Raw genomic sequence first — 23,862 nt, forward strand, 5'->3', positions numbered from 1 at the left:
GTGCTGGGATTACAGGCGTGAGCAACTGCGCCCAGCCTACATTCTTTTCTATTACACATCAAAACACTTATACATGTAAGTTTAAAAATAGTGTTTATCCATGTACTGCAGTTAGTTGTGTACCACACTCTGATATGCACTAATTTAGAGATGTAGAAATACCACCAAAAGAATAAACAGAGATTGTCTCTGGGCATGAGACTGAGGGATGGGGAGACTTGGTTTTCATCAAAAGCACCTCCATGTACATGTATTGCTTTACTAAACATGAAACATTTAAATTAAGTAAAACAAAAATTCTGTCACACTGAGTCACTTATACTCTGCCTGACAAAATGGTAGGCACAAAATAACTACTTAGAAATATGTCGATATTTCACACCTCCTCCCTAATGATTTTATAATTTCAGCCACATACTCATACTGCTCAAAACTGTCATTCATGCACACAATTCCATTCACAAAGTTTGAGGAAAAAAAGACAGCTATCCACTGCAAAATGAAAACTTTCAGTGTTTTATTTTTGACTGCAGCTGTTTACAGAAATATAGTTGCGAGTATACAAATGTTCCAATAGAAGCAAAATATCTTTTTAATATTTAACAAGTTATCACAGATAGCTAAAAACATAGATGCAAATGAAATTCCCCCAGAGAACAAACTGAAAATATCTGGTATCAGTGCTCTGAAATCCCAACTATGAAAGCCATATACACAAAAATGTAACCCTTATATCATTGCAGGACAATGGAAGAAGGCAGTTCAGTGGTTGATCAGTGTGCTCAAGCAAATAAAATTAAATAAAAAATAAAAATGGCAGAATGGTAGCTAAACCGCTTGAGAACAGGTTAATGAAATTATTGATAGTATATTTAAAACACTAAGTAAAAGAAGTGAATGAAACTCAGTTAAAGTTGTCAAAAAATTAGCAACTACTTGGAGCTTATCAATTAAAAGGAAACAATGTGAGTAGATACATTCATTAGATCAAAAGAAATTAGATCAAGTTCACTGGAATCAGTCTGTAACTACTTAAGTCACAATGACTTCTGTGCAGGAAAGGTTTTTACTGGACACAGAAATCTGATTCCAAGCCCACTCTTCAAACAGCTTTTGTGTGTGTGTATGTATGTGTGTAAGTGTGTGTATATGTTGTCCTGAGGTTCATCAGCTAAAATAATAATAATAAGCAATCCCTGCAAAATATTTCAAACCAGGCAGATGACTTCTGGAAGAGAGAGAAAGGAAGGGCAGAGGGAGGGAGAATATGAGTAAGCAAGCAGGGTCATATGGTTAAACACAGAATTTTTTAAAGGAGGTATCACAAGTGGGAGTCAAACAGAACTGTGGTAGAATGTTTTGGGTACAGGAATATATTATGTAATAAAGTGGGGAAGAGAAAAAGGGAATAAGAAGGGAGGAATGTAGCTAGAGCAGCTCCCAACAGTTTGCCTATGTATTTGCCAGCACCAGAATTTGTAGAGTAAGCCACTTACATTTCCACTGCTAGTATTAAGGAAAGACAGCAGTGATTTTTATAAAGTGAGTATACATTTATTTTTATTCTGAAATGTGAATTTTTCTTTCATGAGTTAACTAACTGGTAATTTGTAAACAGTGGGAAGAAGATTAGAACAATTATGGAGGTACTGAATTACACAAGGAGATTAAAATGAAATGAATCAATCTACCTATCTTGTGGTTAGTTTATATTGATGCATACACTTGAGAAAGGAGAAATGCCCAAATTGTATAATGCATTATCTTGTTTATTATTTATTTTAGTAAATAATTCTTGTCTGAAACATAAGCTCCAAGGATAGCTAAATCTCTACTGATAGCTTAGTTCTTATACAAAGCAAGTTACTTTTGAAGAAGTTTTACCTATTAAAAAAATAAGGTGCCATGTTGACCTGGTCAGCCATCTCGTTTACTATCTCAGATACAAATATAAATACAAGGAATGATGATTTTGTTCTGAGGGTTGGTCTAGCCAGAGCAAAACTGTGGTCTGCTGGTAAAGTACTAGGCAATGAAAAGAAAGCTTGTATTACACTGCCCATAATGTACTCATTTTATGGATAAACAGGAGACTTTAGCACCGGTCAATTATATTAGCTACTTAAATGTCATAACAATTAAACATAGAACACTGCACCTATATATTTAAATCAGTCATTTAATGTAAACTTTTTAGTAAGTGGTAGGAAAATGCCAAACTAAATTAACTGAATTATCAAGAATTAGACTAATTGTGTATGTACATAAAATACACTATCTCTCTATAGGCAGTACTGAGAATAAATTATCTTTGCCAATAAAAGATTATAGATAACCAGGTTAAGCTGAATTTACATAAAGAACAATGTATAACTGTATCAGTCTCAGTGGAAGAAAAACTCTCTACATCTCAATAGAGTCTTAGACCAGTGGTTCCTAAACTTTAAAGTGTGCATCAGAATCACCTGGAGGGCTTGTGAAAACAGATTGCTGGGCCCTATTCCAGAGTTTCTGACTCAGTAGGTCTGGGATGGGGCCCAAGAATTTACATTTCTAACTAGTTCCCAGGTGATACTGATACTAGCTGGTGGGCTGAGAACCATACTCTGAGAACCACTGGTTTGCACGTACTACATATGTAGAAAAAGATATATTGTAATGTTCTTATACACATGGCACAAAATATATAGAAAGACAACTGGTTTTAATGAATTCCCAAACATGTAGGTTAGCAAGCTGAATGTTTCTAAAATAATCTGCTAAAGCGTAATCATTTCCCCTTATAGTAAATTACATTTCAAAGTCTTAAGTCCTACACAGTCATTTTAGAAAAATCCATATAACATTTATACCAAGTTGGCTATCCAAAAGAAAAGGGACATAATATTCTAAAGAGTTAAGATGAATTTGTTAGGAAGGAATCATTACTATACAGCATTCTTGGCTTCTTTGGAATGATTAAAGTGCATAATATCAATAGGGTATTAAGAATATTGCATAAAAGTTTGCAGTCCTCAGTGCCACTAACAGTCACAGAAATACTAGCATGGGGAAAGCAGCCCTATCTCAAAGGTACAACTATCCTGACCTGTTGCTGATGGCTCTTTCTTCAAGCACCACCACCATGGTAAGGAGCTGGAATACAGGCAAAATTAACAAAAACCAAGGCACTCCATCCAACTTTATCTGATCAAAAGGAATTATCTTAGGTCTGGAGGGACTCAAATATAACTTTTTTCTCATTTCCTTTGACACTTTTTTTTCTAGGTAAATTAACTGAGGACAGACGAGAAGTACACTGACATAAACAACTTTGCCCAGTCTAGTTAAAAAAAAAAGGTGACATAAGCAAGCTTTACCTAAACTATGTTTTAATGATTTATTTCCATCTAATTAACATCAGAGAAAATGCTTTAAACACTTTCTTCCTGAAATTTACACACATCTATGTGCATGGAGTTTCACAGATGCTAAAATTCTCATCAGTATTCAGATAAGACCTACCATTAGCTGGTTGAGATGAAGACAAACTTAATTTATATAAAGCTTGAACACTCTAATTCTGTACTCTTTTACCCTCTCCCCCCAAAGAAACAATTCTAGTAATGTACCTTTTCTTCCATTCTTAAGCCAAAGGAAAGAAATGGAGAAAAGAAGGGTTAAATGGAAAAAGTGAAAGCTGGGACCTATTGAAACTATTTGTTTATGTGTTTTTGGAAATAGTGAAGAATAAAATTATAAATGATAAAAAGGCACTTTTCCATAGCATTTGATCTAGATATAAAATACTCATTTAAAAAATTTCCTGAAAGAGAAAGTAAAAACATAATTTTATTAATAAATGAGGCTAGAATGGCATAAAAATAAATGGGGATTGAAGAAGTAATTAGGCCAGATGTGGTGGCTCATGCCTGTAATCCTAGCACTTTAGGAGGCCGAGGCAGGTGGATCACTGTGTTAGGAGTTCGAAACCCGCGTGGCCAACATGGCAAAATCCCGTCTCTACTAAAAAAATACAAAAAAATTAGCTGGGCCTAGTGGAGGGTGCCTGTAATCCTGGCTACTCGGGAGGCTGAGGCAGGTGAATCGCTTGAACCCGGGAGGCAGAGGTTGCAGTGAGCAGAGATGGCACACTGCACTCTAGCCTGAGAGACACAGCAAGGCTCCGTCTCCAAAAAAAAAAAAAAAAAAAAAGAAGTAAAGTAACTAGAGCACTGGGACCATCCACAAATGATACTGTAGATATTATTCTGATATTTATTATATCATGAGCATTATCTCTACAATTTTGCTCTAGTGACACTAACAAGCAGAGAAGAAAACCTCTTTTTAATACATGTTATGAGATTCATAGGCAGTTATTTTTCTAACCTATGGTCTTTCTTCATGGAGTCCCTCCACACAGTCTAAGGCATGCAGATATAAGACAGCTGTCTTGGTTAGGGATAAAACCTATGGTCATAAAGCAGAAGAAAGCTAATTAATTTTAAAAATCAATTAGGAAACATATTGGAAGAGAAATCTTCATCAGAAAAATGAAAAATTATAAGATTACTATGTATGGTGAAAATGTATAACCATGGTGACTTTGAGTCTTTAATTATTAAATCATTTTATCCTGGTCATTATTTGTTGATGCATCTAACAGATTCACTTTCCTAAAACAAGCATTTATAAAGGCTTAAATGGTCAAAAAGAATTATCTTAGTTCTAGAGGGACTCAGATACAACTTCCTCATTTCCTTTGATACTATTTTTCCTCGGTAGATTAGCTGAGGTTCTGATGGGCAAGAAATGCACTAGAATAAACTTCCAAACTACAGCACATGTGATATTACAAAAAATGAAAATAAAAGGCAAGGAAGGATGGATGGAAGGAAGGAAGGGAGAAAGGAGGGAGGGAGGAATAAGGGAAGGAGAAACGAAGAAGGCAGGGAGGAAGGGAAGAAAGAAGGAAGGAAGGGAGGCAGGGAGGGGAGGAAAGGGAGGGAGGAAGGAAAGTCCTTCATTAATACTTCTTCTATAATAAAGCCCTTAAAAACTTGTTCTTTTTTTAAAACAATTTGTTTTAAAACAGATTTGCACTGGCTAAATAACACGATACTTTAATCATAAAGTTAACATGATCAAGCTTAGAGGCAAAATATGACTTCGAATGATCTTCACCCATGTTGGTGTTGGTGTGGATATATAATGGAATGACAATAAGGAATCACACACATACACACACACACACACAGAGAGAGAGAGAAAGAGAGAGAGAGAGAGAAGCTCCAAGCGTTAATGTGAGTTGCTGAAAGCTAGAACAATTAAATGTAACAATATAAAGAAGAAAAGGTGGCTCACAGTTTATTTAGGTCCTTCTGCCATAAATACGTTTAATAAATTGTTGTTTCTATGGCCTTTGCTGGCTCACTGAGTCTCTCCCATATGTAGCTATAACTTGTAACAGTAATCAGGAAATTGCATTATTAGCACAAATATCAACCACTGAGCTTCAAAGAAGATGAATACTCTTTGTAGCCAAATTGTATTTTCAGAACGTTGTACTTAACATTGACCTTTAGGGGTAAGGAACATTTAACAATGTAAAAAAAACCAACAACAAACCTATTATTATTGAACAAGAATATGGTAGCATAGCACAGCCCTTGTATAAATAACCACAAAATTTATGAGAATAAAAATCGGGTTTTCTGCCTCCATCCAATCAAACCACTACAGTTCAGGTATATATTCTGTTCTAAACTTAGATATTATAAAACAGAAAATTGGTCCCAGTGACTTGGCATTGCCAATCAGCATTTGATAACAATAAACCCCTTGCTAAACCACAGAAGTCAGCACACAAGCCAGTTGCCACTTCATCCACAGTTCTGTATTAACAATCATCCTAATTAGAACTTGGTGAACAGATAGATTTCTTTAGTCTCCTATGTAATCTCTTAGAAAAAAGTTCAGAAAATTCAAAAATAACTTACAGATTTTTATTTCTACTACTTCTTTTTATACCTGCTGGGTTTGCTTTGTCTGAAATTTCAATCAACCCTACTTTAGGGTTAGAGTTTTACATTTTCAAACTGAAGCACTGGATTGTGTGGCTGATCCTCCTCATAACCTGAACTATACTGGGTAATTTTTCCCAATAGGGGCTGGGGGAGAAGAGATACACTGAGGAAAATACTTTTGGTTCAGAGAATTTATAAAGTAGCTCTGGATATTACAAGATGGGAAAAATGTTATTAAAATTACAAACATGGGTTTTCTTAGTGTCTTTATAAATAAAAGGCATAGAATACAGAAAGCCAATTAATAATAACAATAACAACAATAATAAAATATTAAATATATAGTGAGCAAAGACTGAATGGCTCATTCTTGTGAAACACCATTTGACGCAATTGCCTCAATGGGTTTCCTGACTCTTAACACTTGGCTGAGTGAAAGCTCCAGCAAACACACAGTAAGCTGCCTTTAGCCCACTACTAACATCAAGGAACTGCCTGATGGAATGGCCACAGATGAACAGGTCATTTGTTTCAAAAGATACTTAAATACTCAATAAAGACATAACAAACCCCACCCCCCCTCACTGTTATCAGACGCCACGTTGTGGTAGAACATCAGACAAACTCACAAATTTACCACAAAAATGTGTGGCAAAAAAGAATAGTTTATATATATGTATATATATAAATTTCTATATTTATGCCAATGTACTCACTCAGTACAAATAGCAAAATAGTATACCATTTCCTAAATACAAAATATAGCTTTCCAAAAAAATGAAACACACATTAGATATAAACCATCCAAAACTTGAACGATTGAAAACTGTATTCAAAATTAAATGACCCAGAGTAGGTCTCTTTCTGAAAAGTTCCCTTCATATCGGCAAGAAGCCTGTACTACTGAAAACGTAATTCAATGCCTCTCAATCAGAGAGAGAAAGAAAGAAAGGGGCAGAGGTGGAGGGAAGAAAACGTGAGAAAAAAGAGAAAAAGACAAAAGAGCACATTCAACAAAGGAAGATCATCACCAAAAAAAAAAAAAAAAGAAGGAAAAATCTGGCTGTATAAACAAAACCAACACCACAATTCCACACAGTTCAACTAAATGTACAGGATAGAAAAAAAAAAAAAAAGAACAGAAAGTTAGCCTTCAACAATTAACAGGTTATTTTTTGTACACTTAAAAAATAAATGAAACGGACAAGGATACCAAAACATTATATCAACACATAGAAGCCACACACACGTTGGCCTTACACTGCATTGACAGCTTTCCACATGCCAAAAGGAAAATGAGACATAAGCATGTGTCCAGACACAGGTGGTAGTGAGAAGCAGGCATCCCACGGGTGGCAACAACGCCCAAAACTGTATAACTAATGCTACAACTGCCAAGTTCTGGAGTGTGTTATTTTGCTCTTTATAGATGTAACACAAGTTAATTCTTCATTTTAAGTCAATGATATGACCCTGTAAAGCCTAAGGCTTGTGGGAACCATCAGGTAAGTGACCACTTCAAACTGTAAAGCACTGAGGTGACAAGTGAATTTATACTCACTGCAGATCAGGGAGAAGTGATGTTTCAAGAAATTTTAGTTTGCCTTTTTTTTAAATTAAAATTTATACTGTTTCCTATTAGAGGGAAAAATTTGAAGACTTCAGAACAGCACCGTTCATGGGGAAAAATGTGTTGTTTCTCAGGAATTAACTCCCAATAATTCCTAAGACAGTACTTTCTGCCCTGTGCTGCAGGACTGCTAGGTCACCCTAGATTAAAGTGGCCAAAGATGCTACAGGGTCATAAAGCCAGTAGTATATCAATAGTTCTCTAAAGTAAAGTGAAAAAGAGGTGAAAAGTAATATAGATGTATATAAAAAGGGAACACCAGCCTAAGACTGGGTTAAGAATAAAACACTCAAATTTTTCTGTCAATTTAAACTACTGTAGGAGGATATCAGAACATAATTTATCATATATTATCCCCTTCATTTTTTACAGATAAAGATAATTATTTTTCTATGCACAGTTATGGCTAAACCCCTTAGTAGAACCCCAGACAACTAACAACTCTCTGAAAAAATAAAATCAATGGCATTCCAGCTGTTCCCAGTTTTCTAAGTGTATCATCTGCCTTTGTGTTAAATCAAGAGTTCTTTTATCTGCATATACAGTTTACTTGTTAGAATGTTACCCCTTCAGTTTCTCCAATAAAACTGAAAAAAGATTCCTTCACTTTGGCCAACAGCTGTGCCTTTTATATTGAAAAAAATCACCGCCTTAGTTACTATTGAACTTTACTTTTTCAAAAGCCATTACTTGACTAAAACAATGTAGGAAAGAAAATAATGAAGAACGAAAGTAAACATGATATATTATTTTCTAATAGCAATAATAACTGAGTGGTCCAGCCTTTAATTTAAACTGTACGTTTAAGGAAATTGCGCCTAGGAAAATAATAACAATTAATTCTGCCAGCTGGAAACTCCAATAGATTCTCAGTCATCACTGTTATTAGGAATATAAAATATGAAGATGTTAACATTTGTGGTTAGTCACTGCAACAAGCAGCATAGGTGTGCTCTTTTGCAGTCAGAATAAAATCTATCAATTTACTCAAATACAGTTTTTCATATTTTGTTTTGTTTTTAAAATAATAATTCTCATGGAACCACAAGATCTCAGGACATCTTGGAATCAGGATTTTCTTCATGGAATTTCTAAAAAAGAGAAAAAGTTTAATGTAACTTACGAGGGAGGGAAGTATTTATAAAGTGTCTGACACCCTGAATGATCCTAAAGTATATTATGGTACTATAAGTAAAACTTTTTCATATTTGATCTTCCACAGACTTTTCTGACTCAATATTTATTTCTGGAGGAAGGGATGATTATATCCAATATATAGTACAGAGGAAACACACTGTGCATACTCATCAGATGTTTTGTTATTCCAAGGCAAAGAAGCTCAGAAGCAGAAGGAATTTCCAATATAGGTTGCATATCCCTTATCTAAAATGCTTGGGATCAGAAGTATTTCTGATTTCTTTTTTGGATTTTGGAATATGTACATACACACAATGAGATATCTTGGGAATAAGACACAAGTCCAAACATGTAATTCACTTCTGTTTCATATACACCTAAAAAGATCTATCACAGCTGAAGGGAGCTGGGAAAATCTTTTTTTCCCTCAGGGACACCAAATCAACTGCATGTTGTGAGCCTGCATTTTGACTATGACCCTATCATATGAGGTCAGGTGTGGAATTTTCCACTTGAGATGTCATGTCAGCACTCAAAAAGATTCGGATTTCAGAGCATTTTGGATTTTGGATTTTTGGACTAGGGATGTTTGGTCTGTATTAACTATATGACCATAAGCTATCATTCAGAATAATTTTATTCAGAGTAAAAAAGTATCATCTTGTGAGGAAGTCACATTTTAAAAGTTTAGAACTAAACTACTATTACTTAACCTAAATCTGTTAAGAATAAAATTTGATGCTTTCCAATAAGAAGCCAAAATGCAATACTTACATATCCAGTTAAAAGGAGCCAGTCAAGCTGTTCCCTTGGTTTTGCAACGAAACAAGCAAATCAATCTTTTCGATGTTCTGGTTGGTGTTTATAGAGGATGCCAGTGGAGAATTCTCTGGCATTTGCTGAGAAAGAAGTGTTGTCACAGGTGGCTGGCCCTCATTTTGTGGTTGGCCTGGCTGACTTATGGCCATCAACTGATCAGGCAATGTAGCTGGTCCAGAGGTTAAAAGCTGACTACAGTCTGCAGAGACATTGAAAATAGAAGGTATCTGGTTAGTGAAGATTCATGAAAAGATATTAGTTGTTGGGGCAAATTCATTACTGCATTCTCTTTGTACATTACTAAAAGTTAGGCACCTGACAGTCTAAGAAAAAAGTTTTCACAGATTGGCACTGGAATTCATCTTAGGTTTCCTTTAAGCAGTCTAAAAATACAACTTTGCTTAAATATCAAAAGTCCTATATAAATTCCTTGGTATATTAACATTAAAGATGGGTTTCTTTTTTTTTTGAGACGGAGTCTTGCTCTGTTGCCCAGGCTGGAGTGCAGTGGCCGGATCTCAGCTCACTGCAAGCTCCGCCTCCCGGGTTTACGCCATTCTCCTGCCTCAGCCTCCCGAGTAGCTGGGAATACAGGTACCTGCCACCTCGCCCAGCTAGGTTTTTTTTTGTATTTTTTAGTAGAGATGGGGTTTCACCGTGTTAGCCAGGATGGTCTTGATCTCCTGACCTCATGATCCGCTGGTCTCGGCCTCCCAAAGTGCTGGGATTACAGGCTTGAGCCACTGCGCCCGGCCTAAAGATGGGTTTCTACCTCCTTAGAAACTACTGACTTCAATTGGCTAAGATATTGTCTGTCATTCTTACTTCGTTTTCCTTTTAAGTTTATAGCTTAAAATGGCAAACACACATTTTTATACATAGGCGCCCGGCCTATTATCACCATTTTAAATGAGAGAATTGAGACCTATAAAAGCCAAATAACTTGTACAAGATCTTATAGTCTATAGGTGATAGAGTTCTAACTACAATCTACACTCTTAAAACAACTGTACAGGACAGGTGCGGTGGCTCACGCCTGTAATCCCAGCACTTTGGGAGGCCGAGGCCAGCAGATCACTTGAGGTCAAAAATTCGACACCAGCCTGGTCAACATGGTGAAACCCCGTCTCTAACAAAAATACAAAAATTAGCTGGGTGTGTTGTGCAAACCTGTAATCCCAGCTGCTCAGGAGGCTGAGGCAGGAGAATCACCTGAACCTGGGAGGCAGAGGGTGCAATCAGTCAAGATTGCACCACTGCACTCTGCTTCCTTCTAATAATAATGATGACCAATTAAGTAATGAAAAATTAGAGTTTCTTACTATTTTGAATGCCAAATAAGAACATTCCTGATGTCTGCTGAGATGAGCCAGGAGAATTCTGTAGTTGGTTCATTGTGCCTCCTGCTGTGTTGTGAAATAAAGTAGCCTGTGGTTGAGGCGAAGATGAGGCTCCTTGAATTCCAGGCATGTTGTTCTGAGGGGAATAAAGAGGAGACTGTTGCATATCTTGTTGATTTATACTGGTCTGCAAGGCAGACATGGATGCTGGAGATAAGAAGAGTGTTACTTGCTGCTCTTGAGAACTAGGTGACCCTTGTACCAACTGAATCTGAGGAGAGCTATGGAACAAGGGGGTCTGTGATGATTCCGACTGGGTAGGACCTGGGTTCTGAAGTGAGGAAACTGTGGACTGACTCTGAAATTGCATGGGCTGTTGCTCTTGATTCATTGGGGCCATATTACTTTGTTGGTGAAAAATTGACTGGTTCTGTTGCTCCTGATTAGCCATTGGATTTTGATTTGGATTGAATATCATGTTTGGTGGTGGTTGCTTTGGAGACGCCATTGTAGCCATGGTATTCTGATTACTGAATAAAATGCCCTGTTGTTGTTGCTGCTGCTGTTGCTGCTGCTGTTGCTGCTGTTGCTGCTGCTCCTGGGATGGAGAGTTACTCTGCATGGCAACTATTGAGTGCTGTGACTGGAACATGGTTCCTTGTTGGCTTTGAGGCATTGGATTAGGTGGAAGGGAGCCCAGGGACACCTGAGGCTGAAATAAACCCTGCTGGGGGGGTTGTGCCTGTTCTTGAGAAAGCATAGGGGTCTGGATGTGTGATATTGGAGCTTGCTGTTGGAAAGCAGCTTGTTGTTCAGTGTTTGATGTTGACTGAAGTGGAGAAATTGAGTTCGGTGCTGCAAAAAATGCTTCTTGGGCTACTGTGTTAGTCTGAAGATTATTCATGGGACTCTGGGAAAGAAATATGTTGGTTGACTGCTGGTCTTGAGGAACTGAAGAGCCCTGTAACACAGCAATGGTACTTTGGGAGTGAAACATTGGAGGCTGCATTTGTTCAGAGGAGGTTGTAGAAGTCTGACTGTGGACAATAGGATTTGGACTATGAAAGAGAGAACCTTGAGTTTCCTGGGAAAGATTCTGAGCATCGGCAATAGGATTCTGAGGATGAAAAAGTTGGGCCTGTGAATGAGAAGACTGCTGCAAAAAATTTCCAGATTGAAGTGACATCATCTCATTCCCTTGCTGGAATAAACCATTACCTTGTTGCTGGGTACCACTATTCTGAACACTCATCATACTTTTTGTGGATGAAAAAAGGTTAACTTGAGGTTGATTGTCCCCACTATGTTGCATTTGGACCATGGTCTGAAAGACACTGTTCTGAATCTGTTTTGCTTGTGTTCCAGTTTCTTCTCCATCTCCTGAACTTGATGTCTGAAACATGGTAGTGCCAGGGGTTGCAACCTGCTGTGTGGTGGTTGTAGAAGTTTCATTTCCAGAAACTGCAGGAGGAGAAGAAAACAATTCACACTGCATTTGCATATCCTCATTGGTAGACAATGCACTCATCATGTGAGAAGTCTGCTGGTAAACTGGCGATTGCTGAAGGTTTCCATTTGCTGAAGCAGTTGAAGGGAATAATTCTGACTGAATCTGGGCAGCTGCCTGGCAGATACTCTGTTGCATCTCCATCACCATTGCGGCTGAAGATTCCATCACTTGCTGTTGTTGCTGCTGCTGCTGTTGATTAGATAACGTGTTTTCAGACTGTGGATGAACACTTTCAGCTCTTCCAGGTAATAAATTATCTGGTCTGGTATGGACTGTTGGCTCTGTTGAAGAAAACATTCCAGGGCTTACACCACTCTGAATTTGACTGACTTGTTGAAAAATATCTGCACTAAGCTGCTCTTGAACATTCTCATTACCATCTGGAGCAGAAAATAAAACTGAAGATAACTGTTGCTGTGCCTCTAAAACTTGCTGGACCAAGTCAACACTTCCACTGCTGCCACTAGCAGTACTGCCTGTAAAACTCCCTGCTTGCAGCTGCTGAATAGTATTCTGAAGCTGACTCACACTATTTGGTGATGGAAAAATATTTGATGAAATCTGCTGCTGTAAAGTCTGTGCTTGTTCTTGTAGTGGTGACTGCTGCTGTTGTTGTGACGCCTCAGTCAGTTGTGACAAATTAACCACTGTGCCATCTGACTGTAATACCTCTCTGGACTGAGTTTCTCTTGTCTGAAACTGTGTAGCCTGTTGCAATAATGCATCACTGTTGGGCAGCTGACTAGAAGCAGAAACTGCTGGAAAAGTACCAGGCTGTGAGATGTCCTGGGTTTGAATAGTTGTCAGGGTCTCTGGGTTGTATGCCTTGGGCTGAATCTGCTGCTGTTTTTCATTTTCAGAAGGTAGGTGGGAAGATGATGGTGATGAAAAAGAGCCATTTCCTGCTATGTTTGAGATGTTTTCTAATGCTTGCTGAGTTGATCCGACTGTCTTTGTAGTCTAAAACATAAAAATCCCCAAATAATATGAATATATAAACATTAAATAAGTTTGTAACATACATCAAAAATCACTATTATTTGGCCATGCGCGGTGGCTCAAGCCTGTAATCCCAGCACTTTGGGAGGCCAAGGCGGGCAGATCACGAGGTCAGAAGATCGAGACCATCCTGGCTAACAACGTCAAAACCCGTCTCTACTTTTGAAAAGACAAAAAATTAGCTGGGCGAGGTGGTGGGTGCCTGTAGTCCCAGTCACTCGGGAGGCTAAGGCAGGAAAATGGCGTGAACCTGGTAGGCGGAGCTTGCAGTGAGCTGAGATCATGCCACTGCACTCCAGCCTGGGCGACAGAGAGAGACTCCATTCGTCTCAAGGGGGGAAAAAAAATCACTATTGTTCTAAAAATATATGCAGGACCAGTTTTCCACTCTATATTATTATCATTTAGAAAACAGGTATGGGACTACAATTCTCCATTACATGATGCCTCATTTTCCTTGGGATATATTTTTAAAAAGTACTATAAGCAAAGATAGTCAAACAAAGAAGTAGAATAATCAGCTATTGATATACTTAGGTGAATTAAGGGTAATCAGAACACATTAATTTTATGGTTCATGAAGAGCAGGTATCAAAATATCTCAATTTTGCGGCTCCTCAGTAACATTACAGGGGAGAAGACAAGTAAAAAAAAAGAAATAGAAAGTTATGGGAAAAGACTGGGAAAAAAATAAAAACACCTCTTAATTCTGAAAATGCTAAAATTAGTACTTTCATTAATATTTCATATAACATATTAATTCCTCCCTTGTCAAAATGTATATTGGAAGTCACTTTGTGGGCAATTTTGCTGAAGTATAAAGCATTCCCTCTTTACAGCAAAATTCATTAAGTACATCCAAAGTAAAAGCAATGTGAAAAAAATAGGAAAAGTAAAAGACAGCAATTTTTGTATAGGAGGTTAGAAGTTGGAGCAGTAGTCAATATAGCTTACCTTAAAAATAGTGGAAGATCTTTTTTCTGCTGTTACTTCCATTGGAGTAACATCTTCACTCTTAATCATACTGCTTGGTATGAGTGGAGTGATCAGGGCGTTAGGAATAATATTTACCTTATCTAAATTACATCCAGTAGTTTTCATTGCTGCATACACACACAAAAAAAGAAAAGTTTAAAATCACAAAAATTACCAACTATTTTATTCTAAAATTTATTATTAGCAATGATTTAAATGTCTATTTTTTGATGCTATAATGGTAGCATGAGATACAAAACTGGTATATTAAGATGTATCTTCCCTTTTATGAATTGCATTGGCTGGGGGACCTCTGGAATGGGCCTGGAACTATAGCTTAAATATTAATAATAAGCTTAAGCAGTTCGATTACCAGGCTATATTCCCCAAGACCGTTCCAAGTGCCTTGAATCATACTACCCAACCTGACCAGAGTATATTATAGGATACAGCTTAAAAATCTCCAGGAGGATAAAGCTACTCAATTACAACCACTGCACTCTTCTCTTAGGATTTAGCTGTCTGACAATATAAAGTCTCAGAACTTCTTAAGGGCTATGAGATTGTCAGAGCACTTCTTTCTTAAACTAAGTTCAAGCTTCTCATTAGAAAATACCACCCAGTGATCAATAAATTTTGCTTTTCTAAATTAAAAGAAAACTAATTAGAAAATTTGAATATGACAAGTTGGCACATGGACACAATTCTCTTTTAGACTGGACTTTAAACATCTTTTTTTTCCCCCCAGAAATAAGGGCTATTTTAGGTTTACAAACCAAATTTCCCAAGCAAAATGAAAAATTATTTCCCACCTCCTACCACCTCCATTTTGAGTAGTTAGTTCTAGATTTGTACCTAGAGGCAACATATAGCAAGATTCTACCACTCCACTATATCTACTTTTCCCCCTTGATTGCTTTTCTTTCTTCTTTTTTGTCTACCTGAGTCTGCACTGGCACTCAGTGGTAGCTACTGCTACTGCTAATGACAATCTTCTGAGTTGAGCACATAGCCAAATCCTGATTTAAAAGTTTACTACCACTTGGAGGCTCTATGGAAAGAGTCTTCAGAAAGCATAGCTGTTAAATTTCTTAATTTGATACCGAGAAGAAATCCTGGCTATAAAGCTTTTAAAAAGGCACATGGTATATAAGTTGGATAGCTCCCTTCATAAATTTTTTTTGTTGTTATTGTTAGTCAATATGCTGCTGAAAGGCCAAGTGTGGTGGCTCATGCCTGTAATCTCAGCACTTTGGAAGGTTCAGGCGGGCGGATTACTTGAGGCCAGGAGTTCGAGACCAGCCAGGCCGACATGGTGAAACTCTGTCTCTACTAAAAATACAAAAATTAGCAAGGCATGGTGGCACATGCCTGTAAATCCTAGCTACTTGGGAGGCTGAGGCACAAGAATCGCTTGAATCCGGGAGAAGGAGGTTGCAGTGAGCTGAGATTGCTCTACCGTACTGCAGGCTAGGCAACAGAGCAAGACTCTGTCTCAAAAAAAAAAAACAAACTGAAAGTAAATATTTTCATCTAAAAATATATTTGCAATTTTCTTGTCTTCAACTTGCCTCACAGCCATTTGGCTAAAAACCTAATTCCTATGAAAACTGATTATTTTGATAGAGGGGAAAGTGCTCATTTAACTTTTGACATTCCATGTTTTATTATTCTACCTGTTTGAGAAATGAATCATTTACTCATGAGTTCTTTGGACCTATTTCCACCTAAATTCTAATACCAATACAATTCCCCTAACCACCAGATTTTTATTTTATTTTATTTTATTTTATTTATTTTATTTGAGACAGGGTCTCTCTCTGTTGGTGGGTGTGCAGTGGTACAATCAGGCCTCACTGCAACCTCCACCTCCTGGGCTCAGGCAATCCTCCCACCTCAGCCCCACAAGTAGCTGGGACTACAGGCACACACCACCATGCCTGACTAATTTTTAAAATTCTTTTGTAGAGACAAGAGTCTCATTATGTTGCCTAGGCTGGTCTTGAACTCCTGAGCTCAAGCGATCCTCCCTGCTAGGCCTCCCAAAGTGCTGGGATTATAGGCATGAGCCACCACACTCAGCCTACAACCTAATTTTGACTGAGACAAAACTTCAGATCATGTACAGGGCAGGCATTTAAAAGTAATCTAAGAATATCCCATAGAACATTTTTAAAACCATTGGTGTTATCTTAAGTTGATCCTGTAATAGTCAACTACTATTCTTGCTTTTGAATTTCATTAGATCATGAGCTCCATGAAGGCAGATGTTATCGCCTGTTGCACAGTAGGTAATCAACAAATGTTTGCTGAGTGAATGAAGAAAAGAATTAATCTTACTTTAGCTTTATCACTGTCAATTTAGTTTGTTGTGGATTATTTGGTTAATCCTACAAAAATAAAAATATGGGCCAGGTGCAGTGACTCATACCTGTAATCCCAGTAATATGGGAGGCGGAGGCAGGTGGACCACGAGGTCAGGAGTTCGAGACCAGCCTGACCAACATGGTGAAACCCTGTCTCTACTAAAAATACAAAAAATAAAATTAAATTAAAAAAAAAATAGCCAAGCGTGGTACAGGGCACCTGTAAATCTCAGCTACTGGAGAGACTGAGCCAGGAGAATCACTTGAACCCAGGAGGCAGAGGTTGGAGGTTGCAGTAAGCTGAGACCATGCCACTGCACTCCAGCCTGGGCAACAAAGCAAGATTCCATCTCAAGTAATAATAATAATAAATAAAAATAAAAATATACAGTCTGTATTTTTCTTTTTAAAAATATTCATTCATTCATTCATTCACTCACTCATTTATTCAATTAGAGGCAGGGTCTCATTCTGTTACCCAGGCTGGAGTGTAGTACCTGCAGCCTCAAACTACGGGATTCAAGTGATCCTCCCACCTCAATCCCTTGAATAGTTGGGATTATAGGCACTAGCCACTGTTCCTGGCTTATATTTTTATTAACATTATTTTTGGTCTAAAAATTTCCATGTTTACAGACAAGATTATATTATAATTCAATTAGAAATTACATATAAATAAATATATCACCTATACAGTTACTGCTTAACAGATCTACAATTTTTCTTAAAATGTATTTAGATAGTAATGCTTATTATCTTCTCCCCCTTTCTGGAAAGTGAGACTAGGTAGAGTAAGTTGAGCAAGACTCTTTTATCTATCCTCAGCTGACCACTGACAAGTATGTCTACTGGTAAGACAAACAGTAAAAGGACATTTTAGTCTAATGCTCATGCAAAGATATAAGTCTTTCTACTGTCATATGCACAAAGGTCACAGAGGTTAATTTTATTTATGTTCCAATCCTTTTTTTTTTTTTTTCCAGAGTCTCACTCTGTTGCCCAAGCTGGAGTGCAGTGGCTCAATCTGGGCTCACTACAACCTTCGCCTCCTGGATTCAAGCGATTCTCCTGTCTCAGCCTCCCAACTAGCTGGGATTACAGGCACATGCCACCATGCCCGGCTAATTTTTTATTTTTAGTAGAGACAGGGTTTTGCCATGTTGGCCAGGCAGGTCTCAAACTCCTGACCTCAGCCACCAGCTTGGCCTCCCAAAGTGCTGGGATTACAGGCGTGAGCCACAGCATCTGGCCTTGTTCCAATTTCTAAGTCTAGTCCCACCAAAAACAGTCCAAAATGTCTCCAGGCCAGACATTAAGTTTGTCAGATATGTTCCATCTTGTTAATTTAATAATAATCTTCTAGTCAACTTCAATTTAGTAGTACATTATAAATGAAAATATCAGATTAATTTTTTTCTCCTCCTCATTAAGAATTAATTTGCTCTAAGAACATCAAGCTGGCGTCAATGCATTACAATCCAACACTTGCATTTTTTCTCAAGTAATCTCTATTTACCAAACTATTTCTCATATGTGATTTATATATATTTTTTGAGGTAGAGTTTTACTCTGTCGCCCAGGCTGGAGTGCAGTGGCATGATCGCGGCTCACTGCAATCCCTGCCTCCCGGGTTCGAGAAATTCTTCTGCCCAATCTCCCGAGCAGCTGGGATTACCGGCACGCACCACCACGCCCAGCTAAATTTTTTATTTTTAGTAGAGATGAGGTTTCACCATGTTGGCCAGGCTGGTCTCAGATTCCTGACCTCAGGTGATCCACCCACCTCAGCCCCTCAAAGTGCTGGGATTATAGGTGTGAGCCACCATGCCCAACCTGATTTAAATTTTTTATCAAAAAGGTACATAAACAAAACAAATTTCTGCTTTGTTTTGTTTTTGAGAGTCTTGTTCCTTTGCCCATGCTGGAGTGCAGTGGTATGATCACAGCTCAATCCAGCTTCAACCTCTTCAGGTTAAGCAATCCTCCTACCTCAGTATCATGAATAACTAGGATGATAGGTGCATGCCACCATGCCCGGTTAATGTTTATAATTTTTTTTTTTTTTTTTTTGAGACCGAGTCCTGCTCTGTTGCCCAGGCTGGAGAGAGCAGTGGTACAATCTCGGCTCACTGCAACCTCCACTTCCAGGGTTCAAGCGATTCTCTTGCCTCAGCCTCCAGAGTGGCTGGGATTACAGGCACATATCACCATGCCAGGCTAATACTTTTTGTATTTTTAGTAGAGATGGGGTTTCGCCATGTTGACCAGACTGGTCTTGAACTCCTGACCTCAGGTGATCTGCAAAGCTCAGCCTCCCAAAAGTATTGAGATTAAAGGCATGAGCCACCGCACCTGGCCTATTTTTTTTTTTTTTTTTTTTTTTTGAGATAGGAGTTTCGCTCTTGTTGCCCAGATTGAAGTGCAGTGGCACGATCTCGGCTCACTGCAATCTCTGCTTCCTGGATTCAAGCAATTCTCCTGTCTCAGCTTCTCGAGTAGCTGGGATAACAGGCATGTACCACCATGCCTGGCTAATTTTGTATTTTTAGTAGAGAATGGGTTTTTCCATGTTGGTCAGGCTGGTCTTGAATGCCTGACCTCAGGTGATCAGCCCGCCTCGGCCTCCCAAAGTGCTGGCATTATAGGCGTGAGCCACTGTGCCTGGCCTGTTTTAATTTTTTTTTGGTAGAGACAAGAAATCTTCTCACTGTGCTGCCCATATCTGTTCAGCAATAACTATAGATGATGCATTTAATTATTAGCCAATGGATATCTATCATCTCAAATTTCTGGACTCAAGTAATCTTCCTACCTTCATCTCCCAAAGTGCCGGGACTATAGGTGTGGCCCACTGTGCCTGGCCTAACTTTCCTTTTTTTTTTTTTTTGAGACAGGGTCTCGCTCTGTGACCCAGGCTGGAGTACAGTGGCATGATCTTGGCTCACTGCAACCTCTGCCTCCCAGATTAAAGAGATTCTCCTGACTCAGCCTCCCGAGCAGCTGGGACTACAGGCACCTGCCACCACCCCTGGCTAATTTTTGTATTTTTAGTAGAGACAGGGTTTCACCATGTTGGCCAGGAAGGTCTTGAACTCCTGACCTCAAATGATCTACCTGCCTCGGCCTCCCAAAAAGCTGGGATTACAGGCATGAACCACTGTGCCCGGCCTCATATACTTTTAATATTGGGGAATTAAAAAAACAAAAAACAAAAAAACAAAACTCCTCCATTCCAATGTACTTTAAAATATATATAAACATATTCAACAAGAAAAATATCAAATTGGAAAACAAGTCTCTACATTTAGTAAAGTTAAACACGTATTTATTTCACAATATGAAAGATACCCTGCAAAGTATTGTAAGTACTTAAGAGAAAATAAAACAATAAGGTGTGCTACAGAAAACATACAGGAGCACCTAATTACGATTTTTGAGAATAATCTACTTGGTACCTTTCATGGCCTCTTCAAAGGAGCAAGGTCTTGCTGGACTAGATATTTCCTTCTTCACATTTACATTCAAAGCACCAGCTGCTGCTATTAAAAAAAAAAGATTAATGTATTTATCTACATTTACTCATCCTAAAAACCTTGTATCTTAAATTCTTTAATTAGAATATCTTGTCACACAGTATCATTTAATTATTTGTTTAGCAGAAATTCTAGTTGAGGTAAATTTCTATCCTCTAAATTCTCCAATCTCCAAGTGGGCAGAGCATGCGATCACTTAGCAAAACAAAACCAGGCGGGGTGCAGTGGCTCACATCTGTAATCCCAGCACTTTGGGAAGCCAAGGTGGGTGATCACTTGCGGTCAGGAGTTCAAGACCAGCCTGACCAACATGGTGAAACCCCATCTTTTTTTTTGAGACAGAGTCTTGCTCTGTTGCTCAGGCTGCAATACAGTGGCGCGATCTCGGATCACTGCAACCTCTGCCTCCTGGGTTCAAGCAATTCTCTGCCTCAGCCTCCAGAGTAGCTGGGATTACAGGTGCCTGCCACCACTCCCGGCTAAATTTTTTTGTATTTTTAGTAGAGAAAGGGTTTCACTATCTTGGCCAGGCTGGTCTTGAACTCCTGACCTTGTGATCCACCCGCCTTGGCCTCCCAAAGTGCTGGGATTACAGGTGTGAGCCACCATGCCCAGCCTAATTATCTATTTATTTATTTATTTATTTTTGAGACAGAGTCTCGCTAGGTCACCCGGGAGTGCAGTGGTATGATCGTGGCTCACTGCAACATCCACCTCCCAGGTTCAAGCCATTCTCCTGCCTTAGCCTCTTGAGTAGCTGGGATTTCAAGTGCACGCCACCATGCTAGGCTAATTATTTATTTATTTTTTGAGATGGAGTTTCACTCTTGTTACCCAGGCTGGAGTGCAATGGTGCAGTCAAGGCTCACTGCAACCTCCACCTCCTGGGTTCAAGGGATTCTCCTGCCTCAGCCTCCCGAGTAGCTGGGACTACAGGCGCACACCACCACACCTGGCTAATTTTTGTATTTTCAGTACAGACAGGGTTTCACCATGTTGACCAGGCTGGTCTCAAACTCCTGACCTCATGTGATCTGCCCATCTTAGCTTCCCAAACTGCTGGGATTACAGGCGTGAGCCACCGCACTGGCTGCCAGGCTAATTTTTGTATTTTTAGTAGAGATGGGGTTTCACCGTGTTGGCCAAGCTGGTCTCAAACTTCTGATTTCAAGTGATCTGCCCACCTTGGCCTCCCAAAGTACTGGGATTACAGGCTTGAGCACCCAGCCTACTATAACAAATTTAAACTATAAATTTAATGGGCCTAAGAATATAAATCAGTTCTAAAAACTAAAGTTTAATAAATTACAAATAAATTGGTTCTTGCTTCAAATGATTACATATTTTATTTGAATACATTTTATTTTTTTTTCCTTTGAAACAGGGTCTGGGGCTCTGTCACCGAGGCTAGAGTGCAGTGGCATGATATTGGCTCACTGCAACTTCCACCTCCCAGGCTCAAGCCATCTACCCACCTCAGTCTCCCGAGTAGCTGGAACTACAGGCGCACGCCGCCACGACAGGCTAATTTTTATATTTTTGGTAGAGATGGTGTTTTGCCATGTTGCCCAGGTTGGTCTCAAACTGCTGAGCTCAAGCAATCTGCCCACCTCAGACTCCCAAATTGCTGGGATTACAGGCATGAACCACCATGCTTGGCCTTAATTTCTACTTTTCTTTTTTCTTTTTCTTTTCTTTTTTTTTTTTTTGAGACAGAGTTTCGTTCTTGTTGCCCAGGCTGGAGTGCAATGGCGTGATCTTGGCTCACTGCAACCTCCGCCTCCCGGGTTCAAGCAATTCTCCTGCCTTAGCCTCCTGAGCAGCTGTGATTACAGGCATGCCCCACCACACCCAGTTAATTTTGTATTTTTAGTAGAGACGGGGTTTCTCCATGTTGGTCAGGCTGGTCTCTAACTCCCGACCTCAGGTGATCTACCCGCCTTGGTCTCTGAAAGTGCTGGGATTCCATGTGTGAGCCACCACGCTCGGCCAATTTCTATTTTTCAATATATTTATTTTATATTTTCTAATATGTCAAATGATATAACGAAAATAAAGAGAGGAATTTGTACACATCTCCTGTGGATGAAGTTAAATAATTTATCTTAGTATGTTTCATAGTAGGTCCAACAAATGATTTATAGGCAATTGAATGGAAAAAAAAACACATAAAATATTTATGCATGACATTAATTCTAGTAACAATAGATTTAAAAACATAAACTAATCCTTGAAAAAAATTTAAATTTATATTTTAAAATCATGTTATTAGTAATTTTAAAATTCTTCTTATTCTTTTTTTGAGATAGGGTCTTGCTCTGTTGTCCAGGCTGGAGTACACTGGCCTGATCACAGCTTACCGCAGCCTCAACCTCTCAGGCTCAAGCGATCCTCTCACCTCAGCCTCCTGAGTAGCTGGGAATACAGGCACATGCCACCATGCCTAGCTTAGTATTATTTTTTCTTTGTAGGGATGGGGGGGTGTCACTATATCGCCCAGGCTGGTCTCGAACTCCTGGGCTCAAGTGATCCTCTTGCCTCGGCCTCCTGAAGTGTCAGGACTACAGATGTGAGCCACCTCACCCAACCGTAATTTCTTTTTAGAAAAAAAAGATGTTAAATATTACATCCCCATTTATTATAGAAATCACCACTGTGGAGTTACAGCAAATAATGTCTAGTGTGATTTCTGTGTCTGAATAGGCTGAAGTAAAAAAAAATTTAAGATGTTTTAATGGCTAAGCAAAGCTTCAGAGACTATCAATAAAACAAAGGTTTTATGACTCTGGAAAGTATCTAAGTGCCTGAGAGCACACACATTTTGATTTGGGGCAGTATGGCCCCATTGGGTGTTAGAAGGTCTGTACCTGGAAGAATGTGTGGAACTAGGATACGTTCACTTGAGCCTTTGCCTTGACCCTACCTTTAGACCATGTAACAGGCACCCAGGATCCCTAGATTTTCTTTTTTTTATTTTTTTTTGAGATGGAGTCTCACTCTGTCACCCAGGCTGGAGTACAGTGGCGCAATCTCGGCTCACCGCAAGCTCCGCCTCCTGGGTTCATGCCATTCTCCTGCCTTAGCCTCCCGAGTAGCTGGGACTACAGGTGCCCACCACCACGTCCGGCTAATTTTTTGTATTTTTTAGTAGAGACGGGTTTCACTGTGTTAGCCAGGATGGTCTCGATCTCCTGACCTCATGATCCACCCGCCTCGGCCTCCCAAAGTGCTGGGATTATAGGCATGAGCCACTGTGCCCGGCTGATCTCTAGATTTTCTGTACAACTATCCTAGATATTGTGCGCACTCTTAGGCATATTAGATGGAAGCACTGATTAAGGTATCAAAAGGCTTCCAAGTATAGGATGGAGCCAAAAAATGTCAAAAGAAGGGTGGCAGGTAGGGATGCTCTCTCCTCATGCTACCACAGCCCAGCTTAGAATTCAAAGCAGTTTGAAAATTCTAAATTCAAATTTAGCCTTTCAAGTTGTTATGAGGGTATTTTGGTCAAAATAGTATAGGAGGTATATTTCACTTAATGATTT

At 38.9% G+C, this 23,862-nt stretch overlaps 1 protein-coding gene across 19 annotated transcripts in view; it reads right to left on the reverse strand.

The window, feature by feature from the left end:
- Window positions 1–4,702: 4,702 nt before the first annotated feature.
- Window positions 4,703–23,862, reverse strand: part of NFAT5 (nuclear factor of activated T cells 5) — a 136,439-nt gene continuing 117,279 nt past the window's right edge. For 16 of the 19 annotated variants that reach the window (XM_003917106.4, XM_031658136.1, XM_003917107.4 and 13 more), the window contains 5 exons: window positions 20,240–20,323; window positions 14,398–14,546; window positions 10,917–13,404; window positions 9,550–9,793; window positions 4,703–8,729 (listed from right to left, as the gene is read on the reverse strand). In XM_003917106.4, coding sequence (XP_003917155.1) covers window positions 9,558–9,793; window positions 10,917–13,404; window positions 14,398–14,546; window positions 20,240–20,323 — 2,957 coding nt within the window. In that variant the 3' untranslated portion in view covers window positions 4,703–8,729; window positions 9,550–9,557. The remainder of the gene's footprint in view (window positions 8,730–9,549; window positions 9,794–10,916; window positions 13,405–14,397; window positions 14,547–20,239; window positions 20,324–23,862) is intronic. The other 3 variants (XM_009196763.3, XM_031658135.1, XM_031658138.1) reach the window with 1 other exon arrangement.

This window comes from Papio anubis, chromosome 18, assembly GCF_008728515.1.
Source record: "Papio anubis isolate 15944 chromosome 18, Panubis1.0, whole genome shotgun sequence".
Taxonomy (NCBI): Eukaryota; Metazoa; Chordata; class Mammalia; order Primates; family Cercopithecidae; genus Papio; species Papio anubis.